At 40.6% G+C, this 21,833-nt stretch overlaps 1 protein-coding gene across 4 annotated transcripts in view; it reads right to left on the bottom strand.

The window, feature by feature from the left end:
- Positions 1–21,833, bottom strand: part of samd12 (sterile alpha motif domain containing 12) — a 102,206-nt gene that overhangs the window by 66,834 nt on the left and 13,539 nt on the right. For all 4 annotated transcript variants that reach the window (XR_011179625.1, XM_069175952.1, XM_069175950.1 and 1 more), the window contains exons 2-3: positions 14,403–14,611; positions 6,286–6,415 (exon numbers count right to left, since the gene is read on the bottom strand). Coding sequence is in view for 3 of the 4 variants with exons in the window: in XM_069175952.1 (XP_069032053.1) it covers positions 6,286–6,415; positions 14,403–14,611 (339 nt within the window). In the remaining variant the exon portion in view is untranslated. The remainder of the gene's footprint in view (positions 1–6,285; positions 6,416–14,402; positions 14,612–21,833) is intronic.

The following is a 21,833-nucleotide window of genomic DNA, read 5'->3' as shown; positions in this document are numbered from 1 at the left end:
CCTGTGCCTTCGATTGATAGCTTTCTATACTGCATTTTTATTTCCTTTACTGCACTATCACTACATTTGTTGAATATCAAATTAACTAGGATTTGTCATGATGCAAAATCCTACATTTTTCATACATTTGCTAATGTCCCTTTTTAAGAATGGAACATGCATTTAAGAATTACTTAAAAACAAAGGAACATTAAACAAATGAAATAAGAATGGTTAAATCAATACAAGTGATACAGTATCTTCCATCCAGTGCTAAAGAGCAGCAAGTGCAATGCAAGTGTCTTTGTTAGTTTAGGGCCAACGCAGTTGTCATTTTCCCGGCCAGTGCCCATAGTGTTTAAATATCAATTGTGCCTGTGCCCATGTGTGTGCTCATTGGTGTGTGTGTTTCTTAAAAGGAGGTGTGGTCCGGAGCATTGTCGGAAAGTTACTATCCAGAGGGAGCAGGAAGTGATTGACCAACAAAAACATGGTGTTCTGTCAATGGCACGGTATTATTTTAAGACCGCATTAGCAGAGTAATATGCACTTTCATATGGAAGTGCACAATGCGTGTACACTGTGCCTTTTACAAAAACAAAAACAACAAAAAAAAGCTATGTGAATGATTATTTTTGTCTACATCAATCTGCACAGGAGCAGATTGGTTCCCAAAGAAGCATTCTTTCTTTCCAATATGTTTGTTCTAATATCAATGCACCAAGGTGCACCGGACATTTAAGGGGAAGATGACAGTCTGAATAGTTTATTTCATGTTACGCCAAAAACACAGCTCTGATTAATTAGGAGATTAAGATTAAGTACAACCTAATTGAACCATGCACTTTACTTTGCGCTCAGATTATCTGTCGGTAAACCAGCTAAAGTGAATTGCACACACCTTAAATGCACTTGCAGCATGCGCTTTAGACCTCTTAAGAGCCCTTTGACTTTTATTCTAGGTAAGTGTCGAGCTCTAAAACCCCAAGTCCAACAATTCCCGTAATGAAACTGAGTAGTATAGTTTGTTGGACCCTCCCAACCTCAACCTGCTAAATGCCCATATAATTTTAATTATTTACTTAGACTTGCATTCATTCTAATCACATTGCACAGCCCTAATTATAACTAAGAAGTATGCAAGAGCACTGAATGCAATTTGGTAACAGGTAATTGTCATGTAGATAATCATTTCCTGTTCTGGTATGTTTTGAATTATACATCAAGGTTGATCCACGTGGTCACAATCAGCAACAGCACCAGAGTTAAAACAGCAAAAATCCCAAAGTAAACCACGCACAGCCCACAGGGCTTCACTGAGATACTGCCTGGTCTCAGCTCAGCCTCTCTTTGCTAAAGTGCCACTGCTGAATCATACAAGTGAAAGACTGGGCGGACACACGAAAAACCCGTGAGAAGATGACTGTGCTTGAGACTGTAATCACATGAGCACATAGTGACAATGAGTTAAGTTGTCTTTGACGGAAGCTGTCATTTTCTTTGTAATGATCATTACCTCCGGGGCACACGAGATGTAATGACTTAAATATCGGGGGTCCATTTTTCTCTTTTGTTCTCTTTCCTTTTCCTTTATATGATTACAAAGAAGGACAATTTGTAGGTGTTCATTATTAACATGAGCACTATTGACGTATAATATATAATGAGCATCCTTCTTTATGTAACTGCTCTGTAGCATATCATTTACAGTCCCTGAAGATTAATTTCCAAACTCTCCATATGGAGAAGCAAGGACGACATTTCCAAAACATGCAATTGGCAGAACAGTAATTAATATTATATTGCACACGGCTTTATAATCACCTTGCTAATAGCATCATTAACCATGATTCCTTCTGTCTGTGGATCAATGTGTCCCCCAAACAGCTCATCAGCAGCGAGCTGTTCAATCGTCCCTCTTGGAAATTACACAAAACAATGGCCACCAGTGGAGCCGTTTTGTGACTCGTGAGTTGATGTGCAGCCATGTTGGTCCCTTTGACTGGTTTGCTATATGCCGGTTCCTGTATTACACAGCAGCGTTTTTACGACAGCAGTCTGTCATGCCTACAGAATTCATTGCCTCATTGCTCAAGTGCTGTTCAGGCCTGTTGCTGGGTGTCGAATCTCCCGTTTTAAAACAGCATTTGTTACCTTTCATCATCTTCTGTGGCTCATCAAATATACATTTTGTACCCAGTGTGAGACCTTCCAGTGGTCGAGGAGATCGCTGCTAGAGCTACGCAGCCTGCTGTGGAGAGACGCTGCATCCAACAAGCTGGGGGCTTTAGAAGAACTGGAGTGGTAAAGTGTGAGCTGCTGAATACCAGCCACCCTTCATTAAACCACGAATATTACAGGCTATTAATTATTCAGAGTGAGGCCTTACGACACCGTACATCAGTGGATATTGTGAGCCTGGTTTTACTCTTTTTTTTCTAGATTGTAGATTGAAAGCTGCAACATTTTCAACTAAGTGGATGAGTGGCGACAGCCAAAGGCAGAGCCAGAGGGGCAGGCAGGGGCGGCAGAGTGTGGCTGCATCGCGACTCGTCACTTTCAGCACTTTCAGTCTTTCTCACGAGGGAGGACGAAAAATGTCTGTTTCCGGATGCCTTCTGTATCATAATCTGTCCAAAGCTATATGCCTGTATAAATAGCAGCTGTTTCTTGATATGATATTGTAATATTTAAAGCTGTTTATTTGGCATTCATTTCACTGAAAATGAATATATAATATATATATAATGAAACACGTTATGCCATGAATCAAGACTTTAAATATGAGTTTTAACATTATTTCACAAATGCAGCTCCGTCTTTAAAACTGCATTTTGACTCTCCATTCAAAAGTTTGCAAACCCGCCTGTGCAGCCAGCCTCTGCAGCTGCATGTAATTCAGTCGTTGTTTGCCCATAAAGAGGCTCCAACTTTCCACATTGTGATGCAACGGTCCTTTTCGAAAGAGAATATAACTTAATAGTGACTGACCCTTTTCTCCTCCTCCACCCTCTTGCTTTTGATTACCTGCATCACCACACCTTTTATGCTGATTACATCTAAGGTTTCGGAAACTGTGTGTTTAACGCATTAATCGTGCCAAGCTATTCTCTCAACCAAAAGAGCTTTGTCTTTGTAATTACAACGGATTAGGGACTAATATCTAATTATGCCTTAATATGCTTTAATGCATTTTTAATGGCAGCTGGGTGTTAAAGTCAAATTCGCCGGCGTCTATGTTGGGGGTGGGAGGTGAAGATTGAGAAAGGGAAAGGGTTCCTTGGCAGCCGAGGCTGGAGGGAGGATGGGAAACATTGATTTCTTTGGCAGAGGTTACAGGAGCCTAGCAGGGAGGCAGCTGCTGCATACTGAAGTCATTCAACGTTAAAATGTTGCACCAGCCCTGATATGCAGTAAAATGCATTTCCCTCGCTGCTGTTTTATGTCTAAAGAGGGAGGACACAAATGCCTCTTTGAATTATGATCTGAAATAGAGACCGTTCATTGATTTGTTACTTTATGAAGGGATGACTACATCGCCAAGACAAGTGAGATTGAGTACCGCTGGCAGCCGAAAAGAGGGTTGAGTATTCTGTTATGGATGAATTGGACAGAAAATAGTCAAAAAATGCTACGGTTTTTGAGGAGCCAGTGCTAAGAAACCAAAAGTCAGACCTATCCATGCACACACACACACACACACACACACACACACACACACACACACACACACACACACACACACACACACACACACATACATAAACACACTCGCACATGTTTCTGATTTTCAAGGGTCACAGTTAGTGTCTGAGAAGCTGAGAACACTGAACAAATAGATAGTTTCATAAATGTATTCATACTCACTGTTTGTTTGTCTACGCATGATTGTTTTCCACAACAATATCCCATCATTTGTTTCCCTCTTGTTTATTCTAATAGGGCATAGGAACAGAAAAAATAATATGCATAATATTTCAAAGATTGATTGGAATGCAAATTGCCTTGTGAGCCCAATTGGTGTGGCTCGGCCTGTTTTAATTGGGTTCTGTTAATTAATGCTCGATGTGAAGACAAACTGAATTAGTTGCAGGTTTGGCGCATGTCATTATCTCCTAATTGTAGCAAGCAGAAAAGCATGTGTGTGTTTGTGTATACTGTATGTGCACGAGTGTGGATACATGTTTGGTTAACCCTTTCCTCACTGGTATGATCCTGTAAAAATAATTACAGCTTAATAACAAACACAGGTTGTTACGTTAACACATCATTAGGAAGCTAAATTCGAATGTTTTTTATCAAGGAAAGACGAATAAGAGGATATATAATTTATTTACAGACTCTAACTGAATGCATTTGGCTTGTCAGGAACACTGAGGCATTTAATCTTAAAGTTAGATTAATTTTCTGTATTTAGATATGGACCTCAGGAGAAATTTCAACGAAATGAGTGACTAGAGAAATCATGTCGAGTGCTGTTAGCACTCGACATGATTTCTCTTTTTATGCAATGACTGCTTGTATGCAATAAGGGGACTGTTTTCAGTGGTAGCCTCTTTGTGTTTGTGTTGTGTATTTCATCAGAATGTATTTATTATTGCATGCAACACCAAAATCAATAACTGGTCAAGAAAATGACGACTTCTGTTTCACATGCGCTTCATCAATGCACAATACGCTGCTTGTATCTTGAATGAAAAGAAATGAAAAAATAAAATATCCTAAAATTCCTCTTTTTGGTGATGGATCCAAAATGTTGCAGCGGTACAGCGAGCGTGCAATGAACTGTGGGTTATCTCTTGGACCTCCATGCTGGTGACGAGATGTATGTGCAACTTGAAGTGCGAAGCAGCAAGATTCATATTTTCAGACCATTAAACAGACGATACTAAATCTAAAAATCCCTCCATGCAGGCGTATAACAGCCAGAATGCATCAAAGGGTAAAACGGGAGCGTGAGTCATTACACCACGCATCATGACCGCCAAGCGATTTATCGTGCCAGCCAGTCGCTGAGACGAGAAGGTCCTCAACAGCAACAAATAAACATATTAATGTGATCAGTCGTGCTCTGAGAGGTAGAGTGCATGGCAATTAGCGGTCGTCTGTTGCTATGCGGGCTGGAGTGTCGTTAGCGACGGTGTGACCTTGAGGAGCCTCGTTAGGGGAATGATTGACGCGGCAACTGTTGTCAGTGGTAACACTGACAGTGGGAAGGGAGGGATGGACAGACGGGTAGGCCGGGTGGCGGAGCTGCAGGTGGCAGACAGTGGGTGAACAATGCACCTGGAATGTTATGAATGAGATCTGGATTCATCCAGAAGAGACTTGAGAAACGAGGCCCAAAGGGTGTCTCAGGTTTTACAGTTGATTTACAGTCATTCATTGTGTTTTCGATAGAAATGCAAAGCTAACGTTCTGATTTTCTGGTATATATTGCGTTGATTGTCACCGCCAGTCTTTGCATTACATTTACTAATGACTCAGGAAAAGTGTGCTCTATTCCCTCTACCTTTCCTCTTATCACTCACCACCAGGCTGTCCAAGTTGCAATTAAACAACTCCAGAAATCATGCACATCTATGTTGCATCTTTTATATTTAACTCATTCAAACACAAGAAAAACAAGGCATCGCAGTTTGACAAGGCAGCCCTACATTTTACAGACTATTCTTCAGCTAGCTTTGCCTGTGTGACTGCACATACAGCAGCTGTCTAGAAGTCCTGACCTCAGAAATATGGTTACGCATCCTCAAACTTTAAGAAGAGTTGAACCCTGAATGGTCATGTACCAGCGGCTAACATTTGTAACATCCAACAAGAACATACAACATTCGAATAACACAACACTGCAAATACATGGAGTTACATTTCTTCTCTTTTGTACGACCTACCCTTCACCTCAACCATATCCTGCAGTAGAGTAATACCAACCGAGAGTGATGGTGAACAACCCGATCACCAAATGTCAACGTAACAGAGCCTCACTTGAAGTATTAGCTGTAATGTAATTACTCATATCGACATTGCAATCCATTACAGATGTTACCAAAATACTACGACTATCCAACACTGACCTGGCCACCGCTTTGAATTCTACTAAACTGACTACACAAAGTTCGGCAAAGCAAATTACTGCAAAATACTGCATCTGAAAGATGAGAAATAACCAAATCCTGATGAGAAAAAAAAGTGTAACTGTCAGTATCAACCAAACACCTGCAGAGACAGCTAGAGTACAGAGCCCATGCCGTTTCCATGATGACCAACTTCCATGACTACCACTGTGCTGGTGCCAGAAAGTACCTGTGATGTCGTGCTGTTTGAAGGAGTCGCTGTAGATCTGGTGTTGATTGGGACAGTGCTTCTTCAGCCACTTGCACACGTCCTGTTGGGTCCACAGGGCCACTGGCTTGGACAGCTTCACATATCCTGGCTGCATGAGAGACGGACAAAATAAATTAGAAACCATTTTTTTGCAGCAATGTGTCACCATTTACATGAATTAGTGAAATATGATTTCATTGTGTGTACTGCCACATTTTGGCCGCAGTCATTTATAAACTGCAAATAAAACGCTGTTCTAGTATCATGGTTCTCCATTGATTGGTCATGCTGCAGTCACGTCACCTTTACATGACCTGACCCTCGCCCTGATTTTATCACGTAACATTAAGTGGCTGCTGTGTGACCTTAAGGATCAATGAAGTATTCAGCTTTTAAAGTAAGAAGAAGAGACATAAATCCAGGAAAGTCAATGAAAAGTCAATTGTACAATCAGCTGGGTGAACACTGTTTTGCATGACTGTATTAATGTTATTTGTTACACACTTCATGTTATGGCCATTTGTTATGCATGACCTAAACACATGTTTCCTTTGTGTTCACGTTGTACAGCTCAATTAGTTGGTTACAATGCAATTGCTCAAACTGACTGTAAGTAGCCGTGTCCGAAAAATGGTGATAAAGAGACAAACAGTGTTGACCTAAGATTATGCTCTGAATGATAAAAAAAAAAAAAAAAAAAGAAAAAAAAAAAAGGACAATTAAATTTGGACAGATTCTGACTTTAGTAACAAATTTGTACTTAAAATCCACAACACATATGCGTAGCATCATAGCACAATGGAAAACATTATTTATGAATAATTCTCCCTAATTTGCATTGTAAATATCCCTAAAGGAGCCATTTTAGCTTATTTTTGTGTTTTCAAACCTGTATCAGTAGGTTTCCTTTCTTCTTTCAGCTCATTAATACCACCAAATTTGTTTTTTCTTCCAACTAGTGCACAACTAGAGTCTGCAGCTATGCAATATTTTATTAAAATGATTAAATGAATCTCATGAAATCCAATAGTTGTTGAGACAGTTCACGCAAAACCACAAATGTCAAACTCGTGACGGCACAACAGGAAATCATTTTCAATCCCTGGGCTTCATAAATGAACCAATATAGCAATACAACCAAAACTTGTTGAGACTAGTACAGTAAATCTGGGCTAACGTAATAGAGCACCCTACAGAAATCAATAAAACACCACCAAATGTCTACAGTAGTACTGCTCTGTGCAAACCCTACAAAGGCAAGCTGCTCACAGAATATTGCTCTACAGCACCACTAGTGGCCAAAAACTGCATTCATGTGGTTAGAAGCTGTAATTTAACAGCACAAAAGTCATAAAGCTTATATGAAAATGCATGCCACAGCACATGCAAACACGCATGTTTATGCCCATATTTCTATTGCATTGTACTGTGTTTGAAAATACCCCAGTCATTTGAATACTTCACCAGCAGACAATCCAGTAGCCAGCCAAAAGATCGCTCTTGAAAATGCTGCCAATACTTGTGAGTTTGATTGAGGGGCTACTAAAATTACAAACACAGAGAGGTGATTAAAATTTCACATCCACTCCCCTCCACTTCGGCTTGCTTTCTGGCTGCCGTGTGGTGTGGCATAGCAATGGAAGACCCTCTCCTCCTCCACCCAGAGAGAAAATATAATAACAGGTACTGGCAGCATTTCCTCTGCTTTGCCTTCTCGCTCCTTCCATCATGTTTCATCTCTCCCCCGTATTCCATCTCGCACAGTCCCCGTCACATCTATCACATTGTCTTTCGCACTTCTTCTCCCCACATATTGTAGCTCTCATTTCTCCCACCACCCCGCTCTCTCACCTCTTTCTTATTAAGCAGTACAACTTCACTCTCTCCTTCCCACTCACTCTATATCTAGCCTCCTTGAGAGAAAGAGAAATGGGGAAGATGCACATGCTGGTTTGGGCATATGGTGTGAATCCCCTGCAGCTAGGAAAAAAATGACAGACAGCCAAAGCAAGCAGGTAGGCATGTAGGCGAGGCCACCTCTCTTAATGCGATGGCTTGGCAGAGTGCATGGATGGATGTTGAATCTGCAGGGAGGAGGTGGGGGAGTGGTATCACAGGAAGAAACCACATTAACCATTAAACACAGCTCAACTCATTGATAATTAACCTCAACTTGGAGCCTGAGGCGACAAAAGAGAGAGGGAGTCCAGGATGGAGAAAGAAAGAAGGGATGGAGAGGAAAAGGTGTGTTGAAAGCAAGCGAGAGGAGAGTTTACGAGAAGAGAACCAGCAGAAGGTAAAAGGAGAGGAGGCTGGGAGTGCAAAGGATGGCTGGACTGACAGATGAGGCAGAGCAATACAAAAAAAAAAAGCTGATACTCCGTAGTGGACTCAGCAGAGTTTGACATGGGAGACTCATTTTCCATGAACCCATTTGTGAGTCAATGACCATCTGTGTTTTACATTCTGCACTGATTTAGCCCATAGCTGTGTTCCCGGGGCTGGTACAATAGGTGAGCCGGTGCCTTTCTGCCCGCCTGGCAGCCAGCAGAGCCAAAGGGCCGGGAGAAAACAGCACAGAGAAGAAAACAGGAGCGCAATCGTGCTCAAAGAGCCGCATTCAAGGAACTCCGGGCCAATTAGGGATTTGAGTGACAGTGGCGGGGTGAGAGGAGAAGCATGCTTTATTTCTAAGTGGAATACATCTGGGAGCACGTGCACACGCACCCCTTCATATATCCACATGTGCAGCCCAAACACACAAGCACATCTGCACTGGCAGAAAAGTACATAAATGCCATATATATACAGTATATACACACAGTCATGCGCACACAAACTGTCCAATAGCCATCTGTGCCAACGTGCGCTGTCCCTGGCTTTAATTTATATCCGAGAGCCGAGTACAGCTCCCAATATTCTTCACGTTACCTTAGTAACAGAATAAAGACAACCTCAAAAATTAAAAGACAAGGAACGAAGCCTCTGGGGGGAAACGCACGACCCCAACATGAACCAGAGACTTTTGAAACATCCACACATTAACGACCACAGTGGAAAACTATTACATACATAATGAAGCATGTAATCGTGCTAACACTGATAAGCATTTAAAGAACCAATACGAACGTACTCGGCTAAATTAATCAAGAGGCAATCACATGGCCCCTTTGTGCGGACAGTGTTGGAATACAAAAAAGAGCTGGGAATTAAAAGCAGTGAAAAGCATTCCAGAGACAAACACCATGCGACTGAGAGAGCGAGTTTGGCAATGGTGTCGTACAGCAATAATTGTTTCTAAGGAGAGCTGCAGGCCCCTTGTGTCACGTTTTTCATTTTGGCTTCGAGATCGTTAGGCTGATTGCCGGTCAAATGGCTTTTCACTCAATTAAAACTGTTAACTACAGCAGCAATTATCTCATATAAGGACGCTCGTTTTGTCAAAAAATGACTCACTTCGGTGTTAAATCGGCCACAAGGAGCTTATCATGGGAACTAGATTTCATAAGTTTTTGTTTTCTTCCTAGAAATAACTCAAATTGAACCTCAGCCGTGGATATTTCTCCAGACGAAAAAAAAAAAAAAAAAAAGTGGGCAGAGTTCATTTATTGAGCAAAATGCGTTCGGGCCCAAAACAAATATTCAACAGCTCTTTGACAGCTGAAGAGCCGCTGCTTTTGTTCAGAACCATTACAGCTGTCTCGTATCCTTCATTAGGAGCCGCGCGGTTTGTTTGATGAAACAAAGCTGCATTCAAAACAATACAATTCCACTTTCTTTGTCCTATCCGGTTAAGAAAAATACTGAAAAGTAGACAAGAAATAATTGATGAGCTCAGTTCCTGTATACATGATGCAAAATCAAATCCATTTCCTTTCTAAGGCAGCAGTAAGTGCCTTGCATTACACTGATGGGTGCTTCTATTAATCTTTTTTCGACACTGTTATAACAGAAACAACATTACATGCGAGGAAAACAATTAACAGTACAACAAAACAAATCCTTAAAAGTCATCAGAGTTGCATCAAGACCTTTATTAAACCGTTTTAACTAAACTATTTATTGTGGGACTCGAGTTTTAGTATGCTTACTAATAAACTAACAGCTGAGTGAATAGTGCTCATAAAAGCAAAACACAGTGCGTTAAAGTTAAATCTTACCACAGTATATCTTGGACTTTACCATTTTAGATCTGACTTGTCAGTATGGAAATTGAAAGTGCTGCAAGTTTATGTCCTGATCCCGTTTACTCTGTCAATTACTGAAAGAAACTGCAAGGTTGCATTAGAGAGTGAAGCTCCTCCTGCATGTTGAACTCCACACCAGCGAGATGGACTGTTACACACTACCCTCTAGTGGCACAGCCGAGCACTGCGACCGCGTTTGGAGTGAGTACAGAAAAGCGCTAAGAGGAGCAGGGAGGGCAGCTGCCATTAATGTCATGTTGACTGAGTGAATGGCTGTTGGAGACACGGAGCCCAGTGTCATCTGCCCTATCTACACTGCACAGCTAATTAACAGCTCTGGCATGCTCTCCCTCGCTTTCCTTTCTCTCTGCCGCGCTCTATTTCTCTCGGCCAGGGCTGGCAGGAGATGAAAATTCCCTCTATTAATTAATCTGTTACATACAGGAATGGGGATGAGACCGTGATATGTCTGTGTGTGTGTGTGTGTGTGTGTGTGTGTGTGTGTGTGTGTGTGTGTGTGTGTGTGTGTGTGTGTGTGTGTGTGTGTGTCAGAACAGGGTAGAGAGGAGTCCAGAGAGCTGTGGACGGCCGACAGAATAACACGCTATGCTGGATAAATTAATAAGCCTTCATAAGGAGCCACTGCTTGAAATTGGATTTACAGGCAATGCCAACTTTACTCAGACACATCAAAGAAAGTACACAAGACCCCTTCACAGTCCCTGACCTTGGGATTCGGCAGGGTCCATAAAGCATCGCAGGGTGTGTTAACACCAAACAAGATATATTCACCTTGGGCTTGATATTGATTACGAATGAGATGAGGTGATTTGCTATGGATGTTATAGCCATCCACTGAGTCTAAATGGCTGTTTTATGCTTCATGTTCAATCTATGGCTAAGCCTTGACTCAATTACAAACCCAGGCAGGTGCATGATTCAGCTTTAATCCAATATTTGAAAAATTAATGCCGCTGATGTGATGAACTGAAATGACCTGCCGTCTGCCTTCCCACAGATACGCACAAAGGTCTGGATTTATAATGTCTTCACACTTATTCTGCACTAATTGAGGGATAATTCAAATAGGTACTTATACTCCACCTGAAAAGAAGATGAATGACCTTTCATGTCTTTGATTTTTTTTTCTAATTCACAACAATCTTTGTCTCTGTCAGTAATCCAGAGTTTTCCCACCAGCAAAGCTGATGAGTCTCGAATCTGAATATTTCTTTGGTGTCAACTGAAATGAGTCTGTAGTGTTGAGTATTGAAAACTTACAAGTACCAACACCAGGCATAGTCTTCTTTACTTAAGGTCTGATCCAATAGCTCCTGATTTATATGAAAAATTTACAAGTTTTCAGCTGTATTTATTGATAGTAAGTATATACTTCTCAAAGCAAGATATCAAACTCAGTATTGTACTGACATTAGCATAAATGCTCAGTTTAAACTTAATCTTTATGACCGTTGTTATTTTACAGAGATGTAATTACTTCATAGCCAAGAATTTGATTGAAAATGTATTTCAAAACGGAAGCTTCAGATGCTGGATGTCACTGTGACGTTAACTGAAGATAACATGTCTAATGTTGACTCTTAATTAAACTCAGATCCTGTATTAATAAAGTATTAATAAATATGATCTGGCCTGTGGTTGTGTTGTTTCTGTATAATTGAAGTCTTTAGGCACTTGATCTATTGAATTTCTCTCTGCAAATATGGATTTTAAATCCAACGCAGACACATGGCACAAATTATTTCATCTGATACGGAGCTTCCTCCCGCTCTCACTTGTTTAGACTTATTGCTACTTCAAATGAAATAATGCTCTGGTATAAAGTTACAATATTACAACACTGTGCAGCATCACCACGTTACCTTGCAGTTGGAGAAGAATCAAGACAGAAAAGAGCATCTCCGCTCTCTCTCTCTCTCTCTCTCTCTCTTCCTGTGCTGTGTGGTGGTGGTGGTGGTGTGTGTGCGTGTGTTGTGTACTGTATGAGTGTGTGTGTGTGTGTGTGTGTGTGTGTGTGCTAATTGAACCCAGGCCTGGCTGTCTGTCTGCTATTTCAAAGGCTCATCCAGGGTTTACACAGAGGACTGTTTCTGACTCAGAGTACTTCCACTTGCTTTGACTGACAGCTGATTACCACAGATTTTACACAGTGAAAGGAGAATATGAGTGCGAGTGCGAGTGTGTGCGTGCGCGTGTGCGTGTGCAGCGATCACTCCGATCTCCTCCCACTGTCCCGACCGCGGTCTATTTCTGGAGAGGAAGAGAGAGATTATTCTGCACTGCTCACGATGGGTCCTTTGATCTATTATCAGGAACACCGAGAAAGACTTGAAACACAGCTCGAAACAACATCGTGTCTCTTCTTGTTTGTTCCATGTTAAAGTTGTTGTTTGTACTTAAGAGGTAGAGGTGAACGTCTGGGATTATTTTATTTAAGTGGGTGGCTGATTCGTTTTGTGTGACGGGCACGAGGACGTTTTTGCACGCGTACTGTAACTTGACCCTGAATACAATCAATTTGGCACTACATAAGGGTGTTTTATAAGCATCCAAAGTACCACAGCGCCAGCAGGCACGTAACATGAGTTTCTCCTTTTTTTTTGGGGTCCATTTTCAGCATCCTGGTTTAGTCAGTAAAACAAGGGGGGCTTCATTTTAGGTTATATTTATATTCTATTTTGGACAAATACAAAAGCAGTTAACATCACCGTTAGCTATTGTGGAGCCCATCCCAGCTGAGAGGCAGGTAACACGCCAGACAGGTCATAACCAAAAGTATTGGTAAATATCTTCTTTTTTTTTTTTTTTATCTGAGGATCTCAGTTTACCGTTTTTCAACTCAAAACTTTGTTTTTTGTTTTTTTACAGTTTTGGTTCAGACTTAGTGTTTTTCTGCCCAGCATCAAAGACCAAACAAAGTTGGCGAAGGGCAGGTAAACATAGGGGAGCGTTTGGCAACTGAGGAGCCAGATATTTATCTCAGGGCAGAGGGTGAAACACAACTTTAAAAGAGTGTGATTTTTTTTTGGTAACAAACACAACTTCAAAGTAATACCCATGTTGCTTTATGCCCGCTGGATGTCGGTTGTGTTTACCTGCATAACAACTTCATTATCACCTCAAAAGTACATCAGTGTTTGTTTACGCCTCCTCTGCTGCCCCCAAGTGGCAGAAAAAAAAAGAATCCAGCAAATGAGCAATAAAAAAAAAATCAAGAACTTAAAATGCCTAAAGAAATCCTCTGTTTATTTGTTTTACTGTAATTTCAGACTGAAACTGGGAAGTAATATAAAAATGCATCTCATCTCCAGTTTTTTTGGGGGTGTTTATTACTGCATTGCCTGATGCCCCGGGGTGCTGATTTTTCAAAAGCATAAATGTTGAATATTCAACATTGAATGTTGAATTTCCCTGATTTAAGCTGAAGACAGAGGCTACAGTGGAAACAGTGACAAATGATCATTAGTGTTGCAATGCATAATGAACAACTGACAATTTAAATTAAAAGCTCACTTGCTGCAAACTATTAAATGTAACAACCTGCTGTCTTAATGTCTTCATCCAGTCTCCTCACACATTTACCATGTATAGAGTTGGAAAGTTACAGACTTTGGCGCCCCTGAGTGGCAGCACCATAAAAGACAGTGTGGCAGAGAGCAACGCAAGGCACTGGGACAGATCAATGATCGAAGACACATTTTCACCAAGGTTACATCATTTTTCTGAAAATAATAATTATGCCATTAAAATTATTGTTGAAAAGTTTTAGACAGACATTTTTTCCAGTACAGCTGATTTGTCATCTATAGTTTTCACAAGTTGTATCATGTACGCTGGAAATTTAAGAGAGCACTTTTGCTGCGCAGGTGTTTTTGCACCATCTCTTACCCGGCTCAGCTCAGACTCTGAGACGGAGCGATGCGGCGGGGAGCGGCGCTGGTACATGGGCGGGCTGATGTCCTGGTAGCTTGGGCTGTCATCGTCCAGCAGCACGGTCCCCGCCTCCGCCGACTCCTCCTCTTCCTCCAGCTGCGACGTCAGATCCTCCGGGCACATCTGGTGGTCGATGCCATTCTGGCTCAGGTTGCAGTGAACAGCTGTCAGAAGGCAAAGATAAATCAAATGTATTTTCTGAAATTTTCTGAAAGAAAGATTGAATTAGTATGAAGTATGTGTGCGGTTTTCTGTTCCCAAAAGTACTGTACTAAAAAAATGCATTAAGCTGTAATACTTTAGGTTACAGTATGAAGCCTAGTAAAGTTGTACTTTTTAGATGTGCTTAATCATAAATACTTTCCAAATGTTTGCTGTGCAAAATAATAATATATAGATTGCTTCATAATATCACATATACATTTTTTTTTTATATATCTCAGGTATTTATGATTTAAATGTTACTAACTTCGCTGATAAAATTTCAAACTGAGCAATGAAATGTTGAATCCCCCTCAGTCCTCCCATATTAAAGGCTAGACTGCAAAAACTCCACTAGATGGCAGCAGATAGTGACACATGGTGGGTGAGCCACTGACTCTGCGTCTCGGTTTGCGGATAACACAACAACTTAATGCAGTCAGTCATTAAATAATCGTTAAAACAGTCCTGTGCAAAAGTTTTTGCTAAAAGTTTAGATTCTTATCCATCATGCACCATCACCAGGGAGACGTCTGATTCATTATAAATTCATTCCTCAGCATGACAACAACTCCAAACTTACAGCAGGAGTCCTAAAGAACCATATCTGGTAAAAAAAAAAAAAAAGTTCTGCAACAGATGGTACGATCCCCACAGAGTCCTGATCTCAACATCAGCGAGTCAGTGTGACATCCCATAAAAAGACAGAAGTCCACAGGAAAACTGTGGCAACAACCCACCTGCCAGACACCTTCAACACTGTGCACACGTGCAGCTAAGAAAATTACTGCCGTTTTAAAAGCAAAGGGTGGTCACACCAAACGTTGATTTAATTCATTTGAATTATATTAAAAGCATCCTCACTTAACATCAATAACTACAAGTTTTGTGCTCAGAGATAAATGTATTTAAACTGTGACTTTGCGACATTAAGCAGGACCATAGCTTTAGACATCCCGTGTGTTATAAACAAAATCTTGAACTCGTGTCAAATAAAAATAACCTTGCTATATTCAATCCTCTTTTCCTGGTCAGTTATGGCCACAAGTACCGAGTCACACAGTCACTTTATGACTGTCCTCTAGTTCCGCTTAATTTTAGCATTTAGCATTATCCTGTCATCCATGTGGCCAACGTATTTTGTGTGGAGCAAAAGTTGAATGCTCTCACTTAGAAAAAGCTGTGCGATTTTCCCAGAAACCTCAAGCTCTCTCACCGCCGTCCATTTTTTCAGTTGTGAAGAGATTTTCTTTTTCAGTCCTCTGAGTCAACAGTGTTGAACAACATCAAACCCGGAAAATCAAGTGCGCCTGTATGCATCCTCCCATCTTTGAGTATTTTGTTACTTGCCAGAGTCAAAATACACAATTTATTCAAAACACAGAATTAGCATGCAGTCTGGAAGTGGGACACAGCTTGAGTTTACAACATGCGAATCCAAATCCAGAACACATAAAGGCATACATATTACGTGTTTGTGATTTGTTTGATTTGCTATTTTAATTATTCAAAACCGTTTTCAAATTTGGATAAAAAAAAAAAAAAAATTGCACTGCACTGTGCACCACCATAAACCTAAAAATGATCAACTGAGCACTACAGCAGCAGATTTGATCTTCATACAGAAAAGCCTTTTCAGTGAAATCGACTCTTGTTGCGTTTTGTTCGATGAAAAGTGCTGCAGACCCCAGAGCCTTGATGAGAGATAGACCTTTTTTATTGCTATAAATCCATGTAAAACTCCAACCGGCGGTCTCAGGCGGACAACTTGAAAATGAAAATATTGAAGGCAAGAGCTCTGAATCAATTTTCATATCCGTGTAGGACTGATGGTGTTTCAGTGCAGGCCGTCCACTGTGGAGCTTCAAAGAGATGAAGGACAAAACTCAGATATCAGCAGGAGGCTTGTATTAATTCGTATGAACTTGTCAACTTGACTTTGTAATTTCATCCAGGAAGTGTTTTTTTTTTTTTTCTTTTTTCCCCCGTATGAAGTCAGGCTCGAGCACTATTTTAATCTCATCAGGCGGTGACGCAGAAGCGACAGCCAGCAGTGAGTCGTTCGTTGTCACTGAAATAGGCCATTTGTCATCGTGCAACCTGCCCACTTGTTCTGAACAACACCGGCGTCTCATTTGTGTGGAATGGGAGCCAAAAGCCCTTTTCATCACACACCTGACAGCTACTTTCGGCTTCTGCTGCAGCTGCGGATTAAAGGTCAAAGCAATGTTTTTCAAAAGCTACATATGCTGTTTTACTTAACGGTCTAAAATAGCAACTGAAGAAATGATCAACGCATGCGCGGATTAAAATACAGCATCGATGGTGTAAACAAAACATTTTCAGTGAAAGTGAAAACATAAGAAGCACAAGCTAGGAGAGGCAATGAATCATATGACTACGAAAAATGAATATTTGACTGTGCCTAAGAGACAAACTAGCATTGGCCAAGACAGAAAAAACAAAAATATGAGAACCATATTATCAGCCAAACAAAACTGTCACTGCTTCATGGCAGAGCGCCAAGCCCAGGAAAGCAGCCAATCAGAGACTTATTTCAGACCACAGTCACAGAGCAATTACAACAAGTCTGACACAACTCAGAATGGACCGAAGCAACACAATAACAACAGCAACAACATCTGTGCTGTCACTCCACATAACGGAGGAAAGACGGTGAAATGTAGTGTCGGTGGTCCTGTCCTCCTCTTCCTCCTCCTCCTCCTCCTCCGATATGCTGCACATCTGGGAACACAATATGATTCACAGAACAAATGCAGCACATTTGTTCAACGAAAAACACGTCTGAGAAACATCCTCCTTCCTCCTCCGACCTTGAATCACACCCTCATCTAAAAATTGCAATGAAGATATTTCTGCACCAATTTTCTCGACACCGACTGATTCTTCTGGCAGCGCTGGATTATTTGTTATACAGACTGTCACAGACCACAAATTTCAGCTGGATGACTCGGATGAGAGACAATTTATGCTTCTGAACTCTTTGCAAGTCGCATATGTCCCAACGGCAGAAGATACAGTGCCATCCAACAGCGGAGGAAGAAAGTTCTGCTTTTTCCTTGTTTTTCTTTTTTTTTGGTGCCTCATCTGCTTTTCGAAGCATTGTGAAATTTGAAAAATTGTAAGAATGAATGCATACCTCGATGATTTGCTGGCTCTTGTGTATGAACGTGATGATGATGATGATTTGTTTTCATGTAAAGGGTACCGGGCTAAAGCCCCTGTGGACTGATCCCATCGGTGGCATCGAGACATTATCAGCAACAAAAGATATAGAGTATAGATATATAATATCAGACTACAAATAACAAACTGTTAAAAATTAAACCAGTATTTTCCAATCTCTTTGACTTGTGACTCCTTACAAAAACAGCTTCTATCGGGTCATATTTCTGATGTCAAAGAGTGATTTCCCCTCTAAACTTCTCAGTGTTGAATACTTTAAAAAGGTAAAAACTCTCTAAAAATTCACATTAAAGCAAAACTTGAAAAAGAAAAGAAAAGTCATGAAAAAAATACAAATATTTGCATCACAACTTTTTTTTTTTTCTTCTTTTCCTACCTCGTTAATCATCTCCCGACCGCTCAGTTTTATTGTGCGACCCGTCCCCACAGGCAGTGCGAACCACCGGACTGAATTACTTGCAGTAAAAGTAGCTGCACCATGACCAGCTACAGCAGTAAAATGCCCCTCATGCTCTGATGCATCACTATTAACTATCACATAATGTTATACATAATAATATATCAGTCCCAGACACCATTTTCTAGTGTTAGGACGTTTACTTACAGTAAAAAAATGCTGATAATAGTTCAGTATGTAAAAAAAGCAGCACTTTTACTTGTAATCAACTACTTCAGTGTCTTTTTGATACTTTATTTTATTAAAAGACATGAATATTCCTTTCACCATGGCTTTTTTACTTTCTGTGAGGTAAATGAACATTGTAGATTTAGTAATGAGGCAAAGCCTGTGATTCCCTGTGCTTAAGTTGAGAAGTGGTCTGATGGGAATCAGCTCACAGTCCAGTGAGAGTTAATGTAGAAGGACCATTGTGCTGAAGAGGGCTGAGGGTACTTAACACCTGACTGGAAGACTGATTGAATCAATCTTGTCATGAGGCCAGTAGCGGCTATTTCCTTGTTTCCTGATGGTGTAACAACCAACTATATTTGTGGCCTTCTCTCCATTCTGCAGGACTGTTTTCGGCTGTATGAGGGCGGAAAGGGGTTGCCCGGAAACGTGAACCAGCCACGCCTAGGGAGGCCAAAGTGTGGCTATCTCACGTTTTGCTGTAGTGGAAGGGCGTTTTATTTCACCCTTTGCTGTGATACCAGGTTGAATTCTTCAAGAGAATTGGCAGCTCTTAAATATCCCAAAGAAATTTCTTTTAAAAACAAGTGTAAAGAATAGAAAAAAAAACCCTACACCAACAAGGTTTACTAATGGATGGCTAGACCGTAGATTTCTGATTATTAAGTAATATCAAAAACATAACAGTTGCAGAGCAGCTATTTTAATTGCTGATAAGAAGCCTGTGATGCCCTATTGAAGCATTAGACAGAATATACATGAATGGGCCATGTTTTAAACAAAGGCAACTTGAGATGCGTGGCACGAAGCATTGCTCCCTCTCACTGCCTCTTTATTCCTCTCTCCTTTCAGCTCACTCTACCTTCCCCCCTCCTCACCCTGACTCGATTCATATGACTGGTGTGCAGCCACTCCGGAGGAGAGATGAATTATACATCCTGTGCTAAGAGCTTCTGAACAATGGTACAAGCAGACTAAATGGATAGATTGATGACAAGATGATGAGAGGGGGTTACGCAAAGGGAAGAACACAGAAAAAGAGAGGAAGGACAGTTGTGTTGCTCTTCATTGTTACATGGGAAGAAGGGTGGGCTGAAAGGGGGGCTATGGGGAAAGAGCCTTTTTTTTTTTTTTTTTTTTTTTAACAGCAACAGATACTATAAATAGCACCGTTACATTCTTCCTTCTCTCCTCCCTGACATGCGCCATGGAAGCACCGCGAGGGAAAAAAGATAGCTGAGGGAGGATGTCTGCCTCCATTCTCCCACTCCTTTCTTTTTCTATCAATGAGATTCAAGGGGAAATGAGGAGAGAAAACGAATGGAGCACTTTCACCAAAGAAAATGCCATCACTGCCCGGCCGAACACATTTCTATTATCTAGAGGAAGATTAAGAAAGAGCTGGATTAGTCTTGCGTGACTCTGTATCTTAATTACTGCATGTGGTTTTTCTTTCAACAAAGAGACATTAGTTACCAATCAAATTTGTAAAAATACCAGCTGACGAGTACTCGTGTTTTTGTCTGCATATGGAGAAGCACATAATTAGAATACACAGCTACATTTTTCTTTTTTTTTTTTTATCTTGTATTATTACACAGGGCCAGAAAAGTGCTACTGAAGACAAAATATATAAACGCTGTAGATTACTGTTTTGAATTTTTCGTTTCCGTCAGCCCTTGTGAGCCGTGTCTTTTTTCTTTTTCTTTTTAAAGAAGTCCTTTTTATTCTCACACCTGAAAGCTTCCCGGTGAAACCTCTGATATGTTTCCCACTAAGTAGCTCCTCTAGAGAAGTACGGGGTTAAGAGCCTTGCTCAAGGGTGCATCATTAAGGTGTCAATGACGGTAATGAGGAAGGGGGAAGCACTGCTCTTTTACTTTCCCCATCCAGATTTATTCTGCCAGTTTAGTTTAAATCAGACAGTTAGACGATCATGTCTTTTACCTTTGGACAACTACTCAGCAGCTAAGACTTTCTGAGCTGCATCACCTCTCACCCAGAGAATAGATAACACGGAGTTGACATTACAAGCTGGATCATTATGTACATCAGACTTAGGATAATAAGCACGACCACAGAGTCTACATTATTAGAGTATTCCATGTTATCTCAATTATATTGCCTTTTTTTTTTGCATTATTTGACATTTTATCAGCGTTAACAAAACTCAAAACGGAAATGGTCAGAATTTCCAAACCACAGATGGTGGTGAAAATACTCAAGTAATAATACAAATATCTGGTTTTACTTTTTGGATTTTGCTCTAAATCAAATTTTTATGTGAAATATAATCATTTTACCTTTTTTGGTTTTTTAGCAGTTATTTAAATGAAACATGAGAGAAGTAAAGCCATGGAGGGTTATTTATTATATAGTTAAATAAAAACTACTTCAATCTTTAACAATATAATCTATTTCATAAATGTATCATCTTAATCTGCAAAGTAACTAGTTTCCAAACTGATCATAGAAAACTGATTGAATCGATTGTGAGCTTATTAATTTAACATGAATTAGATGAAATGCTTAGACCAATATCTGGATATTATGTTTTCACATTGAAGTCATTTGTTGTTTAAGGTCTAATTTCAAAATTTAAGATATTTTACAGACATGCAGTTTTTTGGCTCACTGTATTCCTTTGATAACTTGGTGGCAGCCTGTCATTTATGTTTGCTCTGTTACTAAGAAATATGTCAGCAATAAACTGTACATTTTCAATAAGTCAGATGACTAAATGATCAAATGAATACCTTTAACTGAACACTCACTAGAGTGGAGATGATGTATATACAGTTATTGAGGCTTACATGTCTCCCTACCCCCCTCTAACACTGCACCCATGGAGGAAAGAAATAGCATGTTTCCAACTGGGTCAGTGGGAGAAGCCAAACACCACTTTTCTAACTCTGGAGCCAGCGTTTCACAGCACGAGCTGGTTCAAAGTAAAACCAGTACAGGGTCCATAATCAAAAGTGAAATGTGCGCTGTGTGGGTGCTCAGCCTCACAGTGATCTCTTTCTCTTTGGCTGACTCCCAGAGAAGAACAGAATTAATTGTTTGTGAATAGAATCAACTGTTATGACCCAGAAACAAAGCCGAGACAGAGAGGCCAGATGACTGGAGATTGTGCACTGCAGTTATGAGACCTTTGTTCTTTTGCCCGCTTCCAAGAACATTTAGCAAAAAGGTGAAGCCAATCCACTAACGGGCATGAAAACAGGACAGGAAGGACGTGGGTGCAGTCATTCCAAATGATCACTGCCAACAGACGCTCTTGGGAATTTGAAGAGGTGGTCTGGCACCAAAACTTACCGGATCTTAGCAACAAAAAAAGAAAAATGACA

This window comes from Embiotoca jacksoni, unplaced genomic scaffold (assembly GCF_022577435.1).
Source record: "Embiotoca jacksoni isolate LCO1_2020_lvr unplaced genomic scaffold, fEmbJac1.0.p SCAF_7, whole genome shotgun sequence".
NCBI classification, from domain to species: domain Eukaryota; kingdom Metazoa; phylum Chordata; class Actinopteri; family Embiotocidae; genus Embiotoca; species Embiotoca jacksoni.
The sequence above is the reverse complement of the archived record's forward strand: the minus strand, read 5'-3'. Positions and strand labels throughout refer to the sequence as shown.